Here is a 22,144-nt window from a genome sequence, read left to right on the forward strand (position 1 = left end):
AACATTACCCCTAACATCCAATTCAAGAAAGATATTAAACAGATACTCTAACTGAAAGACTGTCAAGAAAACTGTCAAATTATAGCCTTACAAGATCTGACAAATGTCTGCTCATAGCAACAAGTTGTTTTGTCTCTGACAATGTTTTGGACAGGTAGAAAACTGTGCACATTTAATCCAGCTGTTCTCAATCACTGTCTTTAACTCATCTATCACCTGCTTCCTGCCACTAGACACTGATCTAGTCGTAGCATGGAGCAGGTAGCGTGTTACATGTCCAATCAAAGTCACCATTGGTCAGACTTGACTAACAATTAAGCCGTCTCCAGCAGTTCTTAGGACAGAAAGTCTTGAATTGAGAAGCCTGCATAGATAATATACAACCCAGCTATAACATGATAATCATGTGTATAAAAGTTTTTGCAAAATTGATTTTTTTTCATCGGGCTAATTATATTCTTTTAGAAGACAAACAACAGGGTTGGGATCAAGGAATTCTGTGAAAGGTTACTTCCCTGGTGCTATCTGGGGAAATGTGTTCATTTTATGCTTCATGATCGCATGCATATTATCAGGATTGTTGTCATGGTTATTAGTGATTCGTCAATGGCAGTCATTACAAGGATCGTGTGATTAGGGTGGCAGGTTGATGCCGACTCAAAACTCAAAGGTGATTGTTGCTATCAGTTACAGAGTAAGGATGATAATTATTCACAACATTGCATCAGCAGGAGAGAACCTGACTTCAGTGGTTGCTATCAGATAGTTCCAGCATTGATTATTTCATTGCCACTCATTATATCAGTTCAGGGTTCCTCTGCATCTCCCATGCATGGATCCAGACATGTGATAAAATTGTGCACTTTAGATACGACAGCCATGAAAAACAATTTGTACAACATTAATTATATGCATGATGGGGCACCGGTTAACAAGTGCAGAGTTGACATTTTGTGTCTCCTAGCCATCAGGATCAGCTTGTTGTGGCACCAGTCTTGGACTTGACTCAATTATAGTTGATGGTGTCAATAGTTTTGTTTATTTTTTGTTTAACGCTGCACTCAGCTAGATGACGGCGGTCTGTAAATAATCGAGTCTGGACACGACCATCCAGTGATTGATATCACAAGTATCGATCAACAGAATTGGGATCGATGACATGCATCAACCAAGTCAGCTTGCCTGACCATCCGATCCCGTTAGTCGCCTCTTACGACAAGCATCGGTTGCTGAAGACCAATACTAACCTGGATCTTCCCGTGTCAGTAGTGTGTTACTTAAGTGTTGTATGTCTATGTTTGCTATGTGTTTCTCTCAAATTAAAACTGGGCTCCGTTCCACAAAGCCATCTTAGTGCTAAGGCAATGATAACTTCCATAGTTTATAACCATGACGAGTGCCAGGACACGCTCACCTTTTTGCGTACACCTGGTATCATTATTTGAAAGTGATTAAAAAATACCTGCTCATGATATAGTCAGAATCGTACAATCGTCTTTCAGCAGAGATTTCTTTTATTAATTTGGAAAGGGTTTTGTCTCCTTTATTTACCAAGTCATAATGGTAAGTCTCTTTGTCGAACGAGGTTCTAATCATTTGCTGATATCCGGGAGCATAGGTGGCCCCCTCGTCTAAGGTGTGTCGATTCACTGTGCAGAGTTGCATCCCTTGGGCACGCCAGAAACCTATGATTGTGGGTTCGAATCCCACTTCGCCCCGTTTATGTTTCTATGTTTGTCAGAACCATACCCGTGCTCATGGGTTTCACCGAAGTGGTAAACGTCTGAGACCTGCATCACTTCAGGCTTTACTCCCACATTAAGCTGACACGCCATGATAAAACTGGAATACTGTTAAAAGCGGTGTTAAACTCAACTCACTCACTCACTCAACTCACTCACTCATTTGCTGACATCCATCATTCACCAAGATCAGTATTTGCAGTTCATGCTAGTCCAGTAGCCTGAGACCTCTAAACTGTGCTGATGACAAGTGAAAATCAGACGATGGTGCTTCTCATTGACTAGTATTATTTGGGGGTATAATTCTGAACCAGTTCTCAATGCTTCAGTATTGCTGCAAGTTGAAACAGAATAAAACTGACAGAAAATGTAGTTTCAAACTAGTAGGGCTAGCCACAAATTCAAGGACTGGTGAAATAAGGTTTCCACTAGTCCTATGGACTTGTTTTTTAAGATTAGTCAGTAAAATAAACAGGGATCTGTGACCTTTGGAAAATGGACAAACATGAGGAATGTGCTGTGATCAAATACTTCCAGAAGTAGTAACATCAAAAGCCATTCATGAAGATTTGAGTGCAACACTAGGGAAGGAGGCCCCTTTGCCAACATAGAGAGGTGGGCAGCAGAGTGTGAGTGTGGCAGGGAGAGCCTTGAAGACCATCCTCGTCCTGTGACGTCGGCACCAGATAATCAGATAATCCACAATATGGTGATGACTGCCTGGCGAATGACTGAGCACCATATTGTTGGTCCAGTAGGCTTTTTCCAGGAGAGAGAACATTCCATTATCACAGAAACTTTGACAGTGAAGAAAGTATCAGCTTGTTGGGTTCCAAAGCTTCTGACATCTGATCAAGTGCACAAATCAGTCATTGCCATGGCTACAATCCATGAGTGTGGCTTGATTGAACTCCTTCAGCACCAACCTTATTCTCCTGATCTGGCTTCATCAGACTTACATATGTTCTCAAACATGAAGAAAGCTCTAGCCAGAACCCATTTCCACGCGAACAATGACGTCACAGCAGCTATGGGAAACTTTCTGAACGGCCAAGAAGAGGACTTTTATGACATTGGGAATTGCCCCAACATCATTGGCAAAGGTGTATCAATATGTGGAAGGGGATTATGTTGAAAACTAAATCATTTTTATGTCTTTCAGTCAAGTCTTTCTATATGAGGCTCAGAACTTATTAATCACCCCTTGCAACAGAGATGTCTACCATTATGATTTTGGTGGATCATTACAGCATTGTGAACCAAAGTCCACCAAAAAGAGACCGCCTCTGTGTTGTAGTGATAGAGCCTACGCCTGGAGAGCGGAAGGTCCACTTCATACCAAACGACGTTAAAAGATGGTACTTGTTGTTACCCTGTTTGGTGCTCGGCATTAAGGGGCTAAAACAAGGACTGGTCGGCTTGGAGTTAGTATACTGTGTCTGAGTGGAAATATTCATGTTAGACCCCATTTCACCTCGCCTCACCTCCACCAATAAGATTATGGGAAATATATTACAAACTTTGTCCGAAAATACACCGCCTGTAATATACACTAGATACTGACATTGCTACTGTCACTGACACACGTACAATAAAAATTATTGTCTCAAGTGAAATATTGTTATCTAATTTATGTGTCAGTACTGACTAACATCATTAATTTCTTTACCTTGTTTACTCTAGAATCCTCCTTAGGCGTTTGGGGAAGAATGGCTCCAACAGTCTCCCCTATTATTCGAGGAGAGTAAAGAGTGTTCAGTGTTTAGGCTTGGTGACATGGCTGATTGGTGTCATCATACCCAGCAAGTGGGGATCATTGCTGGTGTTCTCAGTGACTAGTTTGCTGTTTCAGACTCTATTATTCACATTCTGTGTTATTCAGCTAGAATATTGTGACTGCTGCATAAGCATTATTCACTCACTTTAGAATCGACCGTGAAGATTCCAGGGTGGAATAGGTCTTCAGCAACCCATGCTTGCCGTAAAAGGTGACTATGCTTGTCGTAAAAGGTGACTAACGGGATCGGGTGGTCAGGCTTGCTGACTTGGTTGATGCATGTCATCGATCCCAATTGCGTGGCTCGATGCTCATGATATCAATCACTGGATTGTCTGGTCCAGACTCGATTATTTACAGACCGCCGTCATATAGCTGGAATATTGCTGAGTGCGGCGTTAAACAAATCAAACAACCAACCAACCACTTTAGAATCCTTAGTGAATGGACACATGAAGATTCGGGGTAGAATAGGTCTTCAGCAACCCATGCTTGCTGTAAAAGACGACTATGCTTTGGTGGTCAGGCTCACTGACTTGGTTGATGCATGTCATTGTATCCCAATTGCGTGGATCGATGCTCATGATGTCAATCACTGGATTGCCTTGTCCAGACTCAATTATTTACAGACGCCCATCATATAACTGGAATATTGCTGAGTGAGGCGTTTAACAACAAACCAAACCTTGGTGAATGCTAATGTACAACTATCGTTTTTCAGGCAAAAACTTGTTGAGCTAACTGTGTTGAGTGAATGCCAATCTAAAGAGTTAAGACTGATGACTCCACTGATTATGTTGAGCTGCTCTTAGTTGGAGAGTGCTCTCCCTTGTCTTCAGTGCCAGCCTGCCAGTCTGCATGCATTGTTCAAATACAGACAACAGCATGTGCTAGACCCAAGTGTGTACGTTATGAGACATAATTGTGTCAGAATCTTTACAAGATCTTGTAGATTTCACTCCTTCGACCAGGATGAAAAATTGGATAGTCAGCAATAATTCATTCACACAAGAAAGCTTTTAAACATAAATACTTTGTGCCTTTTCTCCTGTATTTGTGGGCTTTTTTGCTGCTGTCAGACATTGTTTTTTCTGTGGTGTGTTAGTAAGAGGTATGTTGACAATGCTGAAACGGAAGATGAAGTTGTGTATGATGTAGACAAGGTGCTTGTATATGTCACCCCTGGCATGTGGCATGTCAATACACTCGTTTCTCAGGACCTTAGGCCATTGCAAGGAAATCACCTGTACGTTCAGACAAATCTGTACGTGTTCAGCAAAAATAGTCAGGTAGTTTCCCCACAAGATCAAGCCCCTGTTTAACTGATATTTTTTTTATGTTGCCTCTCAGTGGAGGAAAAAGTGTCCAAAGAATTCAGTCCATTATTTGTATACCCAACTCACTCACTCACTCACTCACTCACTCACTCACTCACTCACTCACTCACTTCTAACCCAGATACCATGGGGGCATACACATATAGATTCATTACATATTGCAGTGCAGTCACGGCCTCCTACTGCAACACCAGGTAGGTTATAGGCTATATTTCAGGCCGCTCTTCTTGACTGCCATCAGTGTCATGCTTCAGGGGAAGTAATGCTGTGTTATTACTGTCATCAGGAGCAGAACAGCCGATGGCGTCAGGCTGTAGACAGGATGTGCACAACTGAAGCATGTCAGTGTTGTGTGGTGATGCTGAATGCTACATGTGCTCAAAACATGGACAATGATATAAGTACCGTATTTACTTTAACAAACGGCCTCTGAAGATCCGGGTTAGAATAGGTCTTCAGCAACCCCTGCTTGTCGTAAGAGGCGACTAACAGGATTGGGAGGTCAGGCTCGCTGACTTGGTTGATGCATGTCATCAATCCCACTTGCGTGGAACGATGCTCATTTTGGCAATCACTGGATTGTCTGGTCCAGACTTGATTACTAACAGATCGCCGTCATATAGCTGGAATATTGCTGCGTGCAGCATTAATCAACAAACAAACAAACTTTAACAAACTCCAGGCCTCCAATAGACCCAGGGTCAGATGAAATGGGATGAATTAAGATACCCACAACATGAGTTTCACACTCAGTGTTTGATGGGGGCAACAAGGATGTGTCTGATAGAATCAGTAATGCACACATTTTGCTGCCCATTTTCTTCATTTAGTCAGTCAGTTTTGTTTCAAACAAAGAAAATCAAATCCATTTTAGGATAAGGCTTTTCCTGAATACTTTAGATTTTATTTGTTGTTCAATTTCATGCTTGAGTTGACTCAATGCCATGTCTGAGAGCAGGACTGCCCAATAGAAAGTCCCAGGTAAATTGCTGCTTATTTAAATCAGTATAGCAAAATACTTAAGTCCCAGTTTGAAATTTATATGATGAAAGTCACTAACTTGAGTTGAAATATCATCACTTCAGGCTTTCCTCCCCCATTAGCTGACACTGTGATATAACTGGATTACGGTTACATGTGGTGTTAAACACACCTCACTAGGAATACAGACTGGGTCACTAAGAGACATCATAGATGCAGGGTTCCAATAAATGCCATTTTTTTATATTGTCCCAAAACATACCTCTCAGGGGAACTTGGGTACAACAAGACCAAATTGAGCAGCGTTGTAGAAAACAACCATAGCTACAGCTGCTGTAAGTCTATGTTAAGGTATGGAAGTTAGGATCACCTTAGCGCTAAGATAGCTTTGTACAACCTCGGACTGGTATACCGTGAACAAGGAAGGCATCCGTCAATCTTATGTTCGTGTTTGGCTGTATTGGCCCAAATGATGCCCAATGATCCTGTGCAGCCTCATAGATCCCTCTATTCTGACTTGTGCTTCATGATCTGCCTGGTTATTGGTTTGAAATGGGAGGGGGCACGGGTGGCCCAGTTGTCTAAGGCGCCACGATTTGCTGTGCAGAGTTGCGTCCCTTGGACACGCCAGAAACCTATGATTGTGGGTTCGAATCCCGGTTCGCCCCGATTATGTTTCTAGGTTTGTCACCGAAGTGGTAAACGTCCTAGACCTGCATCACTTAGGGCATTCCTCCCACTATCACGCCGTGATATAACTGGAATACTGTTAAAAGCGGCGTTAAACCGAACTCACTCACCCATTTCAAATGGGAAACCTCTATGACCTACTTTGGATTGGGGTTAGGGGTCCTTGTCATAACCTTAATGTTAAAATTATGAATTTTGGGTTCCCTAGGTTAAAATGCTTGAGTTGAATCCCCCAAGGACCCAGGGACCCACTTAATTTAACACAAGAAACATAAAATGCTGGCATAATCCTTTATGTCATTCTGGACAAAATGTAATAATCTCTTTCGCCCACAGACTGGAAAATAATGACCAGTGTGCATGCAAGAGGGTTGTTATTTCAAGCATCATCAATGCCCCTGATATGTCAATGCTCTTGTTATTGCATCTAGTTGTTGATGAAAGGGTGATTTGTACAGCGGGAGAACTTGTGGTTGCGTCAGTGGATGCTGCGCCATTCGTCATAAACATGGCTGGTAGTTAATCTGTGTAAAACAACACCGCTACAGCGTGACTGAACCCCAGTTACAGAAACATCCCAACAGTTTGTTTTACCTACATATACATGACAAGGAGAAACAGGATGGTTGAAGTGGATGTCTCTTGTGGCTTGTGAACAGGATAAAACTGAGGCACAAACACAAAACTATTCACTATCATTTCTAGAGATGGGAAACTTTTTGTAAGGTTTTGAAGGTTTAAACATGTTATGAGACATTAATTTAAGGAAAGTTTGTTGCTATTGTTTGGGTATTTATGAGTAAGAGGTAGTGGGCTAGGTTAGTGACAATTGCTCGTGTCGAAGACCCAGTTCGATTTCTCATATGTGCACAATGTGTAAAGCCCATTTCTTACACTGGAATATTTCTGAAAGCTGTGTAAAACTTGCTCACTCACTCACAATGCTTGTACACTCACTTAGTCATTCAATCATCGCTGCAAATAGCTGATTGCTGATGCTATGTTAAGCAGCACTCACTCACTCACTCACTCATTCACTCTCACTCACTCACTCAATGCTTGTACACTCACTCATTCAATCATTGCTGCAAATAGCTGATGCTGTGTTAAGCAGCACTCACTCACTCTCTCACTCACTCACTCACTCACTCACTCACTCACTCACTCACTCCAGTGATTTTGCTATGGTCAAGGGCAATAGGACATTTCCATGATTTGATCAACTACTGTTGACTTGAGTTGCCCTGGTTTCCTCAAGGAGGTGTGTTTGAATATCTGACACTGACAGAGCAGGTGCTTCTTATATTTTGAAATATCTTATTAAAGAAAGGTATATTATGACATTATGACTATTGTGGTTGTTGTTTGTTATTACAACATCAATAGAACACACTGTCGTTTCTTATGAGTTATTTGCAACTCCTGATTTGTATTACAATGGGAAGAATTTTTCCTTTGTTTGTTGTTTAATGCCACACTCGGCAATATTCCAGCTATATGTCAGCGGTCTGTAAATAATGAATCTGGACCAGAAAAACCACTGGTTGACATCATGAGCATCTATCTAATTGGGATACATTATGACATTCATCAACCAAGTCAGCGAGCCTCACCACTGATTCCCTTAGTCACCTCTTACGACAAGCATGGGTTGCGGACGACAAATTCTAACCAATAGCTTCACAAGGTATTATTGCAATATGAAGATATTTTTAACATGTAATAAAGCCTCGAAGATATAAGTCATGATCCCTGAAAGCAATACTCTTCTCTAAGGTAAAAGGGCTCAAGTTTATGATTACAAAAGCACACAGTATATCCACAACGTGGGCAATTTGCAATGCGTGACGTGTTTGAAAGGCTCAGTAGGCTTATATATGTTGCTTGTGATAACAGTTAGCTTGGGGGAGACCAGTAAATAGACCTTGCTTTTATGAGGCAAAGAATCGGCAGATGTATAATGGCAGTTTCAGTATTTGTTAACTCGCAAGTACGAGCAAAAAGTTGTGTAATAAACCAGAGGAACTATTCTGAAGAATATATTTATTGATGCCAGCTAACCGCTATGGTTGTTAACTTGAAGAATGGCAGCAAAATGCATGAAAACTGACAAGAAGAACTGTTGAGCAAGTAAAGGTGTAATGTGGATGTGTGCTGATAGTGCCGTCACGAGACGTGGCTACTTCACCTACATAACGTTCCACACCTTTCTTCGGGAGAGCTTTATAACTTTATAAATAGACGTAGAAAATTAAGTGTATAGAAATGTATTTCTTCATCTGTTAGAGAAGGAGAAAACCGGTCATTGGAAATAGAATCTAGATTTAGATCTTGGAAAGGTCATAAAAATATCAAAGGCTGTGGTTAGAATGCCTGTATTGAAGGCAGCCTCTGGTATCTCAGTCAATGGTCAGCATATTAACTCCTGTCATCAAGTCCCACAAAAGCGGTTACGACATCAGAGATACACTACCCTGACATTGCCCCCCTCCTAGTCATGTCACTCAATGTCAGCCGAGTCTTTTATTGTATAACCTTGAACCAATATTGACCGCTATGCTCTCTACGAGCTGGTGTTCTGTCCACCCCTATGCTCTCTACGAGCTGGTGTTCTCTCCACCCCTATGCTCTCTATGAGCCGGTGTTCTCTCCACCCCTATGCTCTCTATGAGCTGGTGTTCTCTCCACCCCTATGCTCTCTATGAGCTGGTGCTCTCTCCACCCCTATCATCTCTATGAGCTGGTGCTCTCTCCACCCCTATGCTCTCTATGAGCCGGTGTTCTCTCCACCCGTATGCTCTCTATGAGCTGGTGTTCTCTCCGCCCCTATGCTCTCTATGAGCTGGTGCTCTCTCCACCCCTATCATCTCTATGAGCTGGTGTTCTCTCCACCCCTATCATCTCTATGAGCTGGTGTTCTCTCCGCCCCTATGCTCTCTATGAGCTGGTGTTCTCTCCGCCCCTATGCTCTCTATGAGCTGGTGTTCTCTCCGCCCCTATGCTCTCTATGAGCTGGTGTTCTCTCCGCCCCTATGCTCTCTATGAGCTGGTGCTCTCTCCACCTTATGCCCTCTATGAGCTGGTGTTCTCTCCACCCCTATCATCTCTATGAGCTGGTGTTCTCTCCGCCCCTATGCTCTCTATGAGCTGGTGTTCTCTCCGCCCCTATGCTCTCTATGAGCTGGTGTTCTCTCCGCCCCTATGCTCTCTATGAGCTGGTGTTCTCTCCGCCCCTATGCTCTCTATGAGCTGGTGCTCTCTCCACCTTATGCCCTCTATGAGCTGGTGTTCTCTCCACCCCTATCATCTCTATGAGCTGGTGCTCTCTCCAACCTTAGGCTCTCTATGAGCTGGTGCTCTCTCCACCTTATGCTCTCTATGAGCTGGTGTTCTCTCCACCCAACCATTATCTTGAGATTCTATGTTTGCCAATCTACGGTCACAATTTACATACCATCTTGGTGTTCTGTCAGTGATGAATGTTGTCATTTGATATCAAATTCTGCAGTGTTGTTTGAGGAAACATGACATACTGGTCCACATGGATGTGAACACCACAGAAGTGGCACAGTTGTGCATATGTACCTTCCAACAACTGCCTTCTAACCTCAGGGACATGCAATAGCAGCAAGAGAGTATGTTGATGAACAGCTCCTGTTTCTTTGGTTTCAATTCTAGCTGTAGATGACAAGTTGTTGATTACTGAAGGAAACTGTCTGCTTGAGAGATGGGATTTGTGATTAAGTAGGATACAGACTTGATGAGACTCCTACCTTTAGGCCTGTGTGCACTTCAGGTTCAGCACCTGGTTCCTAAGCTGGGAGAGGGTATCTGTTTGTGTTAGTGACAGATTCACCGATGTTTTGCCTTGACCTTAGCTTGCGGTGTGTGTTGCATATCCAGGGGTTCACTGTGTTTTCTGGGGCTATCGTGTAGCCTAGTGGTTAAAGCGTTCGCTCATCACGCCGAAGACCCGGGTTCGATTCCCGACATGGGTACAATGTGTGAAGCCCATTTCTGGTGTCCCCAATTTGATATTGCTGGAATATTGCTAAAAGCGGCGTAAAACCACACTCACTCACTCACTCACTCACTCACTCACTCACTCACTCACTCACTCACTGTGTTTTCTACAGACATTGAAGTAATGCTGAGCTGTAAGCAGTGTGTTTGCCATTCAAAGACACGGTCTGAGTTTCAATCTGTGTGTAGTTTGTAGTATGTGAAGCCTTATCGGTGAATGCAATATTACACGCTTGTTAGTCACCATTCCTCATGGCTATTCCCAGTTAGAATAAACCCTATTAACCTATGCATTGATTAAGAGATGGATGAACTGATCAGGTGGCTAGGCTTGGTGACTTGGTTGATTGCAAGCCACTGGTTTGTCTTGTTCAGACTCGATTATTTACAGGGTGGCATTGTACAAGCAGACCAAACAAACCAACAAAAGCTGTACTGCACTATAACACCTCAATCAGTCTTTTGTATATATATTGTTTTCGATCCTTATCTGAGAAAGAGATTATTTAAAGGCTTCCCTGGTTCAGCCGTGATTACCATATTTACAGACTGATAGGGCTGAAATATTGCTGACTTCAGCATTGAACAAAACTCGCCCACTCACATGTCCACAACCCACACTCACTCACTGTTTTACTCACTCTTCACTCTTCAGTCATGCTCACTCACTCACTCACTCACTCACTCACTCACTCACTCACTCACTCACTCACTCACTCACTCACTCACTCACTCACTCACTCACAAACTCACTCACTTTCTTGAACATGTTCAATCCTTTTCTACAAACTACATTCTATTTAATAACGAAAGAACCATGATCTTTAATTTGTTTCCTGGCATATATTGCAAGTGAAATGACAAAATTGTGAATAGACTGAACAGGTCGAATGAGCCTCCATCATCATGATTATATTCATAATGGTGAAAGAACACACATTGAAAAAGGCACACATTGTACTAACTGACGTATCTTCATTCTCAATTGAATTAATGTCTGCATGCTGTGTTTGAAGACATTTTAGCAGAGAAAACTATTAATGTTCATCCCAGCATTAATAAGCTGATACCATACCATCAAAGTATTCAGAGCTTCTGTCAGAAATAGGTTTGATTTGAAACCCTCCACGAAGTTAAGTTCAAGATTTCCTAATAAGCCAGAAGCGTTAGGAGAACGTTAACCTGGCAGCCATGTTGGAAATTGGCACCAGAAGAGATTTGACGTTGTCAATGTCTGAAGTTGTTGTGGAAACCTAGTGATATGTTAATGATTACAAATAGAGTCTGCTTACATCAAAGGAAACAACATGGCCTTCTTGTAAAATTTGAAACCGAAAATAGGAAACAGATGCTGAAAAAGACGTAAGAGCTCTGGGATATTCTCCAACGGGTGATGGCGCTGTGGATGGAGTGATCATGACGTTAATTTGTTTTTCTCCATAAAACTTGAGTATTTAACGTAGTAAGGCATGTTTTCATTAAAGTTATTGTCCTTTAAACATGTAAAGCTGTTAGGATTGTTTATGAGAGACGTCAAGTGAGTAACTTATATTGTTTTAAATATGTAACAATCTTAAAAATATTTGGAACTAAAATCGGAAAGTGTCTGGAGAGTATGCAATTAGAAACTATTTTGGTATCAACTGTTAAGGTCATAGTCACGATTATGTTTCTAAATATAGATAACGTGTAGGAACATGCGCACTGAGATAGGCAAAATAGCTTCTGCTATATATGGGGTAGTCTAGCGGTGTAGGTGGCTGCTTGTTATGCCGAAGACCTGGGTTTGAGTCTCCAAGTGCGGACAGTATATGAAACCTCTCCTTGGTTCCCCCCAAAGGGGGATAAATACATCACTAACTCACTAACACTTTGTATGATAATTTGATTAGATTGTCTTGTGAACTACTTATCAGAAACTGAGGGTGATAAATGAAACAGAATCATTTGTAATGCAGGTATGGTGAAGAGCTTGCATGCATGTTGGCATGGTCAGCCTGTGTTTAAATCAAATAAAATGTTTAGAAGTTTTCATTTTGGTGAAAAAAATGAATGGACTGGTGACTAGTTGAGTAATGAGTTGGAAAGAATGAGTGAGTAAGTTTGCTTCAATGCAGTTTTGAACTGTACTTTGGTTATGTCAGAGCTTCATGTGGGAGGCAAGTGTGCAGTGACGCAGTATTGGACATTTTCCACTTCGCTGAAACCCATGAGCTCGGGAAGGTGCTGACAGGAACTGGTGTTAAATGAAAAGATGGAAAAGAAGTTTAATTTTCATATCTTCTAATTGTGTCCACCACTCTATGTAAGGACAGCCTTATAAAAACACTGGCAATGTGACGATAAATGCTTTCAGATTGGTGAATTCTGTAATGTGTCTCACCTCACTATTCGAACTAGTGATTTTATCCGTGTCATCAGTGTCATAAAGTAAATAAAACTTCAATTTTAGATGGGATTTCAATCAATATTACGAAAATGGATGTGTTCACTTGCATGACTAGCATATCAAGTATTCATGAATGTGCTTCCAAATTCATGATAATGACTGGAGAATGTCCATGTTTGAGGAGTGTTTTCACAACTGTCTATGTTGTTTGGTGTGTAGACATATCTCAACCAATGTACTTAGCATGTTTATTCTCCCCAACATTAAATGACTATTCCCCCAAGTGGTTTTCATTCTATATCTCATTCGGACCAGGATTCCTCCGGAGAAAGTGTCCTGCATAGCCTGTTGGTGGAATCAGACCCCACGGCACTAAGCACCCAGTGTTTAATGTGGACCCACTGTTTGGGCAGTGGTGGTGTCTGCTGTGGGACCCAGTAGGAACTGAGCAGCTGGTGCCCACATCATGTCAACATTAACCATGTTATGGGGACTGCTGCTTTATGTGTATGCTGTGGCAAGTGATTGGAAACAGTTTTATGGAAAATACATTTTCCATCTGTCATTGGCTGTGTGTGTAGAATCTCCGGGAAGATGTGGGAAGTCTGTGATGTATTTCTGTATACCAACAGGTACTTGTGTGACCACTTTCTGTAAACCAACAGGTACTTGTGTGACCATATTCTGTAAACCAACAGGTACTTGTGTGACCACTTTCTGTAAACCAACAGCTACTTGTGTGACCATATTCTGTAAACCAACAGGTACTTGTGTGACCACTTTCTGTAAACCAACAGGTACTTGTGTGACCACTTTCTGTAAACCAACAGGTACCTGTGTTACCATATTCTGTAAACCAACAGGTACTTGTGTGACCACTTTCTGTAAACCAACAGGTACTTGTGTGACCACTTTCTGTAAACCAACAGGTACTTGTGTGACCATATTCTGCAAACCAACAGCTACTTGTGTGACCATATTCGCTTAACCAACAGGTACTTGTGTGACCACTTTCTGTAAACCAACAGGTACTTGTGTGACCACTTTCTGTAAACCAACAGGTACTTGTGTGACCATATTCTGTAAACTAACAGGTACTTGTGTGACCACTTTCTGTAAACCAACAGGTACTTGTGTGACCATATTCTGTAAACCAACAGGTACTTGTGTGACCACTTTCTGTAAACCAACAGCTACTTGTGTGACCATATTCTGTAAACCAACAGGTACTTGTGTGACCACTTTCTGTAAGCCAACAGGTACTTGTGTGACCACTTTCTGTAAACCAACAGGTACTTGTGTTACCATATTCTGTAAACCAACAGGTACTTGTGTGATCACTTTCTGTAAACCAACAGGTACTTGTGTGACCATATTCTGTAAACCAACAGGTACCTTTGTGACCACTTTCTGTAAACCAACAGGTACTTGTGTGACCACTTTCTGTAAACCAACAGGTACTTGTGTGACCACTTTCTGTAAGCCAACAGCTACCTCTTTTATATTACTATAGTTAATGTGTCATGGCATGATACCATATATAAACTGTCTATACTACTCCAAAAAGGTTAAGGACCACACCATTCTTTCATGTTACCACAGTTTATCAGTCACTGCATGATACTACATATACTGTCCATACTTCTGAATACTCAATATAATTTAAAAAACAGATGATTCTTTCATATTACTACAGTTTATCTGTAATGACATTACAGATTAACTATAGTACTATGAAAGAATTTAATGGTCTTTAACTTTTATTTGTAGTCTGCGTTGTGTCCAACTTTACTTAGCAAGCTAAAGGTGCTTCAGAACATGCAGAATGAACACACTCAGAGGAGACACAAGTCTGGCAAAATATCTTTAAGAAGCTGAACAATTACTAGCAGTCTACACTGCTGTTGCTCATGGTAAACAAAATACTGCCAGGAATATTATTCCTACTGCTATAACAGTCTCCTTAACAACAATAACATAATCAATTGCTCATTTACAAACCATTTCTCAAAAATGTTTACATACCCTGACAAATATGTGGGTCATGTTAGAAAATGGTTTAATGCTTCCTCTATATTGAAAGTAGAAAGGCTGTATAGCTTCAGGAGATAAAAGTTCAACTTTAAGTTTCAAGGTTATAGTTTTTTAGTTCATGTTCAGTATGAGTGTCATGGCTTAGACATATCTGGACGAAAGGATCAGTTACTAGTCAGTTTTTATCACAGACAGGAGCGAGCATGGTGGTGCAATGGGTTTGGGATATTGCTCATCAATCCACGCAATGGGGAGCGATGACATGCATCAACCAAGTCAGTGAGCCTGACCACCCAATCCCGTGTGTCGCCTTTTACGACAAGCATAGTCACCTTTTACGGCAAGCATGGGTTGCTGAAGACCTATTCTACCCCGGATCTTCACGGGTCGATAATCCTTAGTTATGAAAACAACACAGAGCAGTGATTTTCAAGATTGATAATCCTTTAAAGAAACATCAATCTTGAAAATCATCTTTGTGATTGTTTTCATAACTAAGTTCTCAAATCACTGCATAAGCTACAGCTACAGGCAGACCACTTGATGTTAGTTTCTTGATCCCTATCCTGTTTTGTTTATGATTTTCTTTCCCTCGGTAACACAACACTGCAGAGGCACAGTGACAGAAGAATGTACTGTATGTGCAGCCCGCCCAGTCGCCTCCTACAACTATGCTTGTCGTAAAAGGCGACTAACGGGATCGGGTGGTAAGGCTTGCTGACTTGGTTGATGCATGTCATCGATCCCCATTGTGTGGATTGATGCTCATGATAATAATCACTGGATTGTCTGGTCCAGACTCGATTATTTACAGACCGCTGTCATATGGCTGAGTGCGGCGTTAAACAATGAACCAACCAACCATGCTATCAACCCTTGGTTTGTCTGGCAAAGACGAGATTACTTAGCGGTGATATCGCTGGGGCATTGCTGACTACAGCATAAAACAATGAACACGATCTTCCGCGTCCGTGATCTGTGTCCATGCTGTTTCCCAAACATTAAACTGACAGACTTGCTTACCCTCAATCCTGCCACATGTCATGGTCTAGTGGTAGAGCGTCCGCCCGGAGAGCGGAAGGTTCAGGGTTCGATCCCCGGCCGCGCCATACCAAAAGACGTTAAAAGATGGTACCTGTTGTTACCCTGTCTGGCGCTTGGCATAAAGGGGCTAAAAAACAAGGACTGGTCGGCTCAAAGTCAGTATACTGTGTCTGTGTGGGGTATTCATGTTAAACTGCGGCATGGTATCTCAGTGTGCAAGCACTATAAATCGGCATCAGTCCGGACTAGTACAAGCAGCCACACACACACACACATACACGTGCATGCACGTCGCTATATAAGTGCAATAATCTTGGACGCGACGTTAAGCCCAATTTCACCTCACCTCACCTCCTGCCACATGTACTCTGGTCAACTTGAAACATAAGTTCTCCATGCTCCAGTTTCCCATGTGTGGTGCTCAAGCTCCGTGTCCTGTCTTGAAGCAGTGTCAACAGCAACATGTTGTATCTCCATTATTCCTATTCATATGTTCTTCAATCTTAACAAACATCAGTGAGTGTTGATACTTGAACTTATACACATGTTTGATTTAACTTGAGGGACCCTGGTTTCACAACATGAGCAGTCCGACCATTGGTGCTGTTTCTCTCGTCACCTGCAGGGTACATGTGCTGGTGCACCCAAAACATACTTGACATTTGTTCATTTGAAACTCGAACTCTTCCAATGGATCTTTTGTCAGTAGTTATACACTATTCCAAAGTAGTATTTACATTTGTATGCTGTGATTCAAAGAATATTTAGATGTTCTTGATTTGTCCTTGAAAAATAAAATAATGGCATTAATCTAAGATCCGCTGGGGATGTCGGTGACCCAGTCATCTAAGGTGCCACAATTCACTGTGTTGAGTTGATGGGTTTTAAGGCTTTCAATCTCAGATTTACCCTGATTGTGCTCGGTGTGTCAGCACAATACTCGTGCTCATGCTCGTGCAAAGTGGTTTACATCACTCGGGCTTTCCTCCCACATCAAGCTGACATGCCATGATATAGCTCAAACTCACTCACTCACTCACTCACTCACTCACTCACTCACTCACTCACTCACTCACTCACTCACTCACTCACTCACTCACTCACTCACTCACTCACTCACTCACTCACTCACTCACCCATCCACTCACTCACTCACTGATGCACTCACTGATGCACTCACTCGCTGGACTGCTTAATGCATGTCATCATATTCCAAATGCGTGGATCGATACCCATCAATACTCATGATGCCAAACACTGGATTGTCTGGACCAGACGTGATTATTTACAGACTGACGTCAAAAACCTGGAATATTGCTGAGTGAGACGTTAGACAAAAAACAAGCAAACAAACACTTACACATGCGTTCACTCATGCACTCACTCCTTTTCCCCAAAATTTACTTATGCTATGAAAAAAACCACTAGTCCAAAACTAGTTGTGTATGTTTTGGAATAACTGGTGGCACATATCCCTGCCATATCACCTCACGTAACTAGTCCAAACCTTAGTCTAGATAGTTATGTTTTCCAAGCTTAGAAATATCACTGATAACATCCACTTCAAGGGCTGTTACGCTGGTGGGAATATTGCCACAAGTGTTTACCAGCAAATGTATGCTCTATTATTTTAGTTGGTGAACTGTGAAGGTTATAATCTTCTTCTCATCATCCTCATTGATTGGCTTGGACAAAGTCAAGTGTGAAACGGCTCACTTCACGGATAGGCTCTACAACATGTACAAGTGTTCAACATTCCCTGCTCTGGAAAAAGTTTGGCCCAACTCGAGCTAACTGAACAGTTCCTTGAGCCACAGTTGCAGTTTTCTCAGTGTGCTTGACATCAATACATCATGCATGCTTAGCTTACTGTCTGTGTCAAAACTCCCCGAGCAGTCAATGTTTTCATTCCAGCCACTTACTTCCAATCTAAGAGTTGTCAGTTGTGCATGTGCCACTGTACTTTTCCATCGCTTTCTGTTGGATTCATTGATTTTTTTCCACACTTATGCTGCAGTAAAGAAGTGTGTTTTATCTGAAACATTTGATTTTGAAAAAAGAGGTGCAAATCTTTTGGAAAGTTTTTGTACCCTATATGATGATGCTTTAAAGGAACTTTTGAAAGTATTGAAATTAAAGCTTGTGGAATTGAATCAGGATTACAGGTCTTCGGACATGCTAGAATTGAGGTGCCTAGACGCTCAATGGCAAGACAAACTTTGTGCAAAGACTGTACTGCTTGGTAGCCCAATGAGACGTTGAAATAGTCATGCTTTAGGTCTGTCAGGAGGAACATGTTGACATGTCCATGTAGTCAGTCAGTGAGTCTGTCAGGAGGAACATGTTGACATGTCCATGTAGTCAGTCAGGAGGAACATGTTGACATGTCCGTGTAGTCAGTCAGGAGGAACATGTTGATATGTCCGTGTAGTCAGTCAGTGGGTCTGTCAGGAGGAACATGGTGACATGTCCATGTAGTCAGTCAGTGAGTCTGTCAGGAGGAACATGTTGACATGTCCATGTAGTCAGTCAGTGGGTCTGTCAGGAGGAACATGTTGACATGTCTGTGTAGTCAGTCAGTGGGTCTGTCAGGAGGAACATGTTGACATGTCCGTGTAGTCAGTCAGTGGGTCAGTCAGGAGGAACATGTTGACAGGTCCGTGTAGTCAGTCAGTGAGTCTGTCAGGAGGAACATGTTGACATGTCCGTGTAGTCAGTCAGTGAGTCTGTCAGGAGGAACATGTTGACATGTCCGTGTAGTCAGTCAGTGAGTCTGTCAGGAGGAACATGTTGACATGTCCGTGTAGTCAGTCAGTGAGTCTGTCAGGAGGAACATGTTGACATGTCCGTGTAGTCAGTCAGTGAGTCTGTCAGGAGGAACATGTTGATATGTCCATGTAGTCAGTCAGTGGGTCTGTCAGGAGGAACATGTTGACATGTCCGTGTAGTCAGTCAGTGAGTCAGTCAGGAGGAACATGTTGACATGTCCATGTAGTCAGTCAGTGAGTCTGTCAGGAGGAACATGTTGACATGTCCGTGTGGTCAGTCAGTGGGTCTGTCAGGAGGAACATGTTGACATGTCTGTGTAGTCAGTCAGTGAGTCTGTCAGGAGGAACATGTTGACATGTCCGTGTGGTCAGTCAGTGGGTCTGTTAGGAGGAACATGTTGACATGTCCGTGTAGTCAGTCAGTGGGTCTGTCAGGAAGAGTGAGTGAGTTGGGTTTAACACTGCTTTGAACAGTATTCCAGTTCTAACAGGACATGTCAGGTTGTAGTGGTTGGGAAACCCGAAGTGATGCAGGTCTGAGACGTTTACTTCATTGGTGAAACTGTCAGGAGAAATATATTGACATGTTCATGTGAGACTGTTGGTCTGTCAGGAGGAACATATTGACATGTTCATGTAGTCAGTTGGTCTTGTCAGGAGGAACATGTTGGCATGTTCATGTGAGACTGTTGGTCTGTCTGGAGGAACATATTGACATGTTCATGTGAGACTGTTGGTCTGTCTGGAGGAACATATTGACATGTTCATGTGAGACTGTTGGTCTGTCTGGAGGAACATATTGGCATGTTCATGTGAGACTGTTGGTCTGTCAGTTCTACCTTTAGCTACCCCTCAGCTGTTGATCATGTAACATGCTCAGTCTCAGTTTTTCTACATGTGACTGCACAGGACTATGTCGTGATGGGGAAGACACAGGACAAGAAGTGCATTGTAAATCCTACTCCACACTTTGGAAGATGGAACGATCCGTACCTGCCTGTAGTGACATCTAGAAAAAGCTATGAATGTTGAACAGAACACTGCAGTGACAGCTTTGCTGGTCCTGCCAGTTCTGGATCCAGTGTCTTGCCGAGATTGCATTGAGCCTCTGATTGCAAATCACTGCAGATGTTATCGGCACCTACATAAACCAGGTCCAGTTACAGAGTGATAAAGTACAAGTATTGACTGTTAAACAGTAACACTGTCATAAAGATGTTGTTTAGTTTCCAATGGTTAAAGCAGCATGACAGACATAATGTTATTCAATAGCATGGGTTGAGCACAGGTGTTGAGATGATAAAATCAAATTGATCATGTTGATCAGGCAAGTCTTGTAATATTGCAAAAAAACATGTCTCTGGCAGGCATTATAATGCTGTACCCAACGTGTAGTGTAAAAGGTGCATGACCAGGACCACATTGGCAAATTTGGTACTTCATTTTGTCCTGCCTAGATTGTACTTTGTATGGTGAATTCAAGTTCAGTATTGCCTCTCACTAACTCACTCACACTCACTCACTCACTCACTCACTCACTCACTCACTCACTCACGCATGCCCTCACTCTCACTCATTCAAACAGCCAGTCACCCATTATTTGGAACACTCTCACTCACTCACTCACTCACTCACTCACTCACTAATTTACTCACTAATTTACTCACTCGTTGACTCATCCAAACACCCACCCAGCCGCCCATTATTCTGATAATTGTTACCACTCTCACTCACTCACTAACTAACCCATCTGCACCATCGCTCACCCACTTACCCACCTACTCACCATAAAAAGTCACCCTCTCAATCACCCACCAACCTACCCACCAACCTACCAACCCATTCAACCACCCACTCACCCACCCATTTTTTTTACACTTGTAATCAGTTCGAACAGATCAATATTTTTCTTGTGGTGTGATCTTGTAGTATTTTTAGTGGGGATGTTTTTCTGTTATATTTTGAGTTGTGAAAAGAGACTTCCTAACCCCAACAAACAACAACTGGACTTGGAAGACTGTCAACTGTCATTCATATCCATTGAAGTACTCATTGAGATGTTTTTGTTTTCAGGCTCAACTCGTGGACATGCGGTCAGACATTGTTGAAATACAAGCAGCCAAGGCTGTGATTGAGAAGGAGCTCCACACACTGCTGCTGCAGCTACACTCCTCACAGCTCCAGATGCAAGCACTCAGAGGCATGGAGGTGGATTCAGAAGACATAAAGCGCAAGCTGGTTAGTTGGGAGCAGTCATTAATATTCTGATGGGTGGTGGCATAAAGCATGGGAATATAGATTCTCAAAACACTTTGGTGCCCATAGTTTAAGGTGCAGAATATAGTGCTTTGACACCTCAGCAATATCGTCTCCTTTGTAGCCTTGGCACATTTTTGTGACACATTGGTCCATCATGTCAAGGGTCAAGGTCATCTTCAAGGTTATGATCGAAGAAAAGGTTGTTTAAGCGATAGCTTTGGATGCATTTACTGTCAATAAAAGTTGGTACATGTCGTCTTTGTGCTTGGGCCACGATTTGAAAAGGTCGAGACTGACCTACGTGTAAGTTCAAGGTCACAGTGAATGTAAATCGTTAAGTATGTTTTCCTTTAGTGTTTTAAATATACATGTATGTGCATGTAGTGGTGATTCTATTTGATTACTTGAGTGAGACAAGCGATGACAATCTTATGTTTGTAATACATGTAGAGCATGAGTTCCACATACTATGCATCACAGTCCACCACAGTCCCTGTTAGATGGAAATGGATTATTTCCTTGCACACACAACACCTGCTATCCTAAAACATGTCTGTGTTCACACAATTTTGACCTAATTTAAATGAGTAGCATAGGCAGTAGTTGTTTTTTTTTAATTCACCCCAGAGACATTATATTTGGTTTAGTTGCCATGAGGGAATGTCCTTGAAATTCCTGCAACTAGTATTGAAGGTCAAATTCCCTCTGAAGGACATTCACTCAAAATATGTTCATGAGAACTCGCATGTTTGCTATTATAGGATGGAGTTTTGAGATGGAGATGATTAGTAAGGTTTTGAGTGACCTTTATTTCAGGTCAAGGTCACTAATGAGCCTTTATAATGTAGTTCTGCTTCTTTGTGTACTGAACCAATCCCCTGTGTTAGTATGACATGTTTGAAAGAATTAGTATCCATGTTTTCAACTTGGAATAATCACGTTGAAAAACGGAAGCACATATACTTTTTCTTATTAAGGTAATTAGAGGCATAATACTTAAGTTTTAAAGCTGTACTTCTTCAGACATATGTCTTCCCAAATCTAAAGTTGATGTTATTTAAGTAGCTAGAGACATGAAATTTTGTCTTTAAAATTGTCTT

The 22,144-nt window shown here is 42.0% G+C and overlaps 1 protein-coding gene across 1 annotated transcript in view; it reads left to right on the plus strand.

Moving 5' to 3' along the window:
• LOC139474231 (Golgi-associated PDZ and coiled-coil motif-containing protein-like) overlaps positions 1 to 22,144 on the plus strand; it is a 77,080-nt gene that overhangs the window by 27,869 nt on the left and 27,067 nt on the right. Inside the window, exon 2 of the mRNA XM_071257152.1 lies at positions 20,859 to 21,023. Coding sequence (XP_071113253.1) covers positions 20,859 to 21,023 — 165 coding nt within the window. The remainder of the gene's footprint in view (positions 1 to 20,858; positions 21,024 to 22,144) is intronic.

The sequence above is a fragment of the Haliotis cracherodii genome, unplaced genomic scaffold (genome assembly GCF_022045235.1).
Source record: "Haliotis cracherodii isolate W230 unplaced genomic scaffold, xgHalCrac1.p SCAF_3, whole genome shotgun sequence".
Lineage (NCBI taxonomy): Eukaryota > Metazoa > Mollusca > Gastropoda > Lepetellida > Haliotidae > Haliotis > Haliotis cracherodii.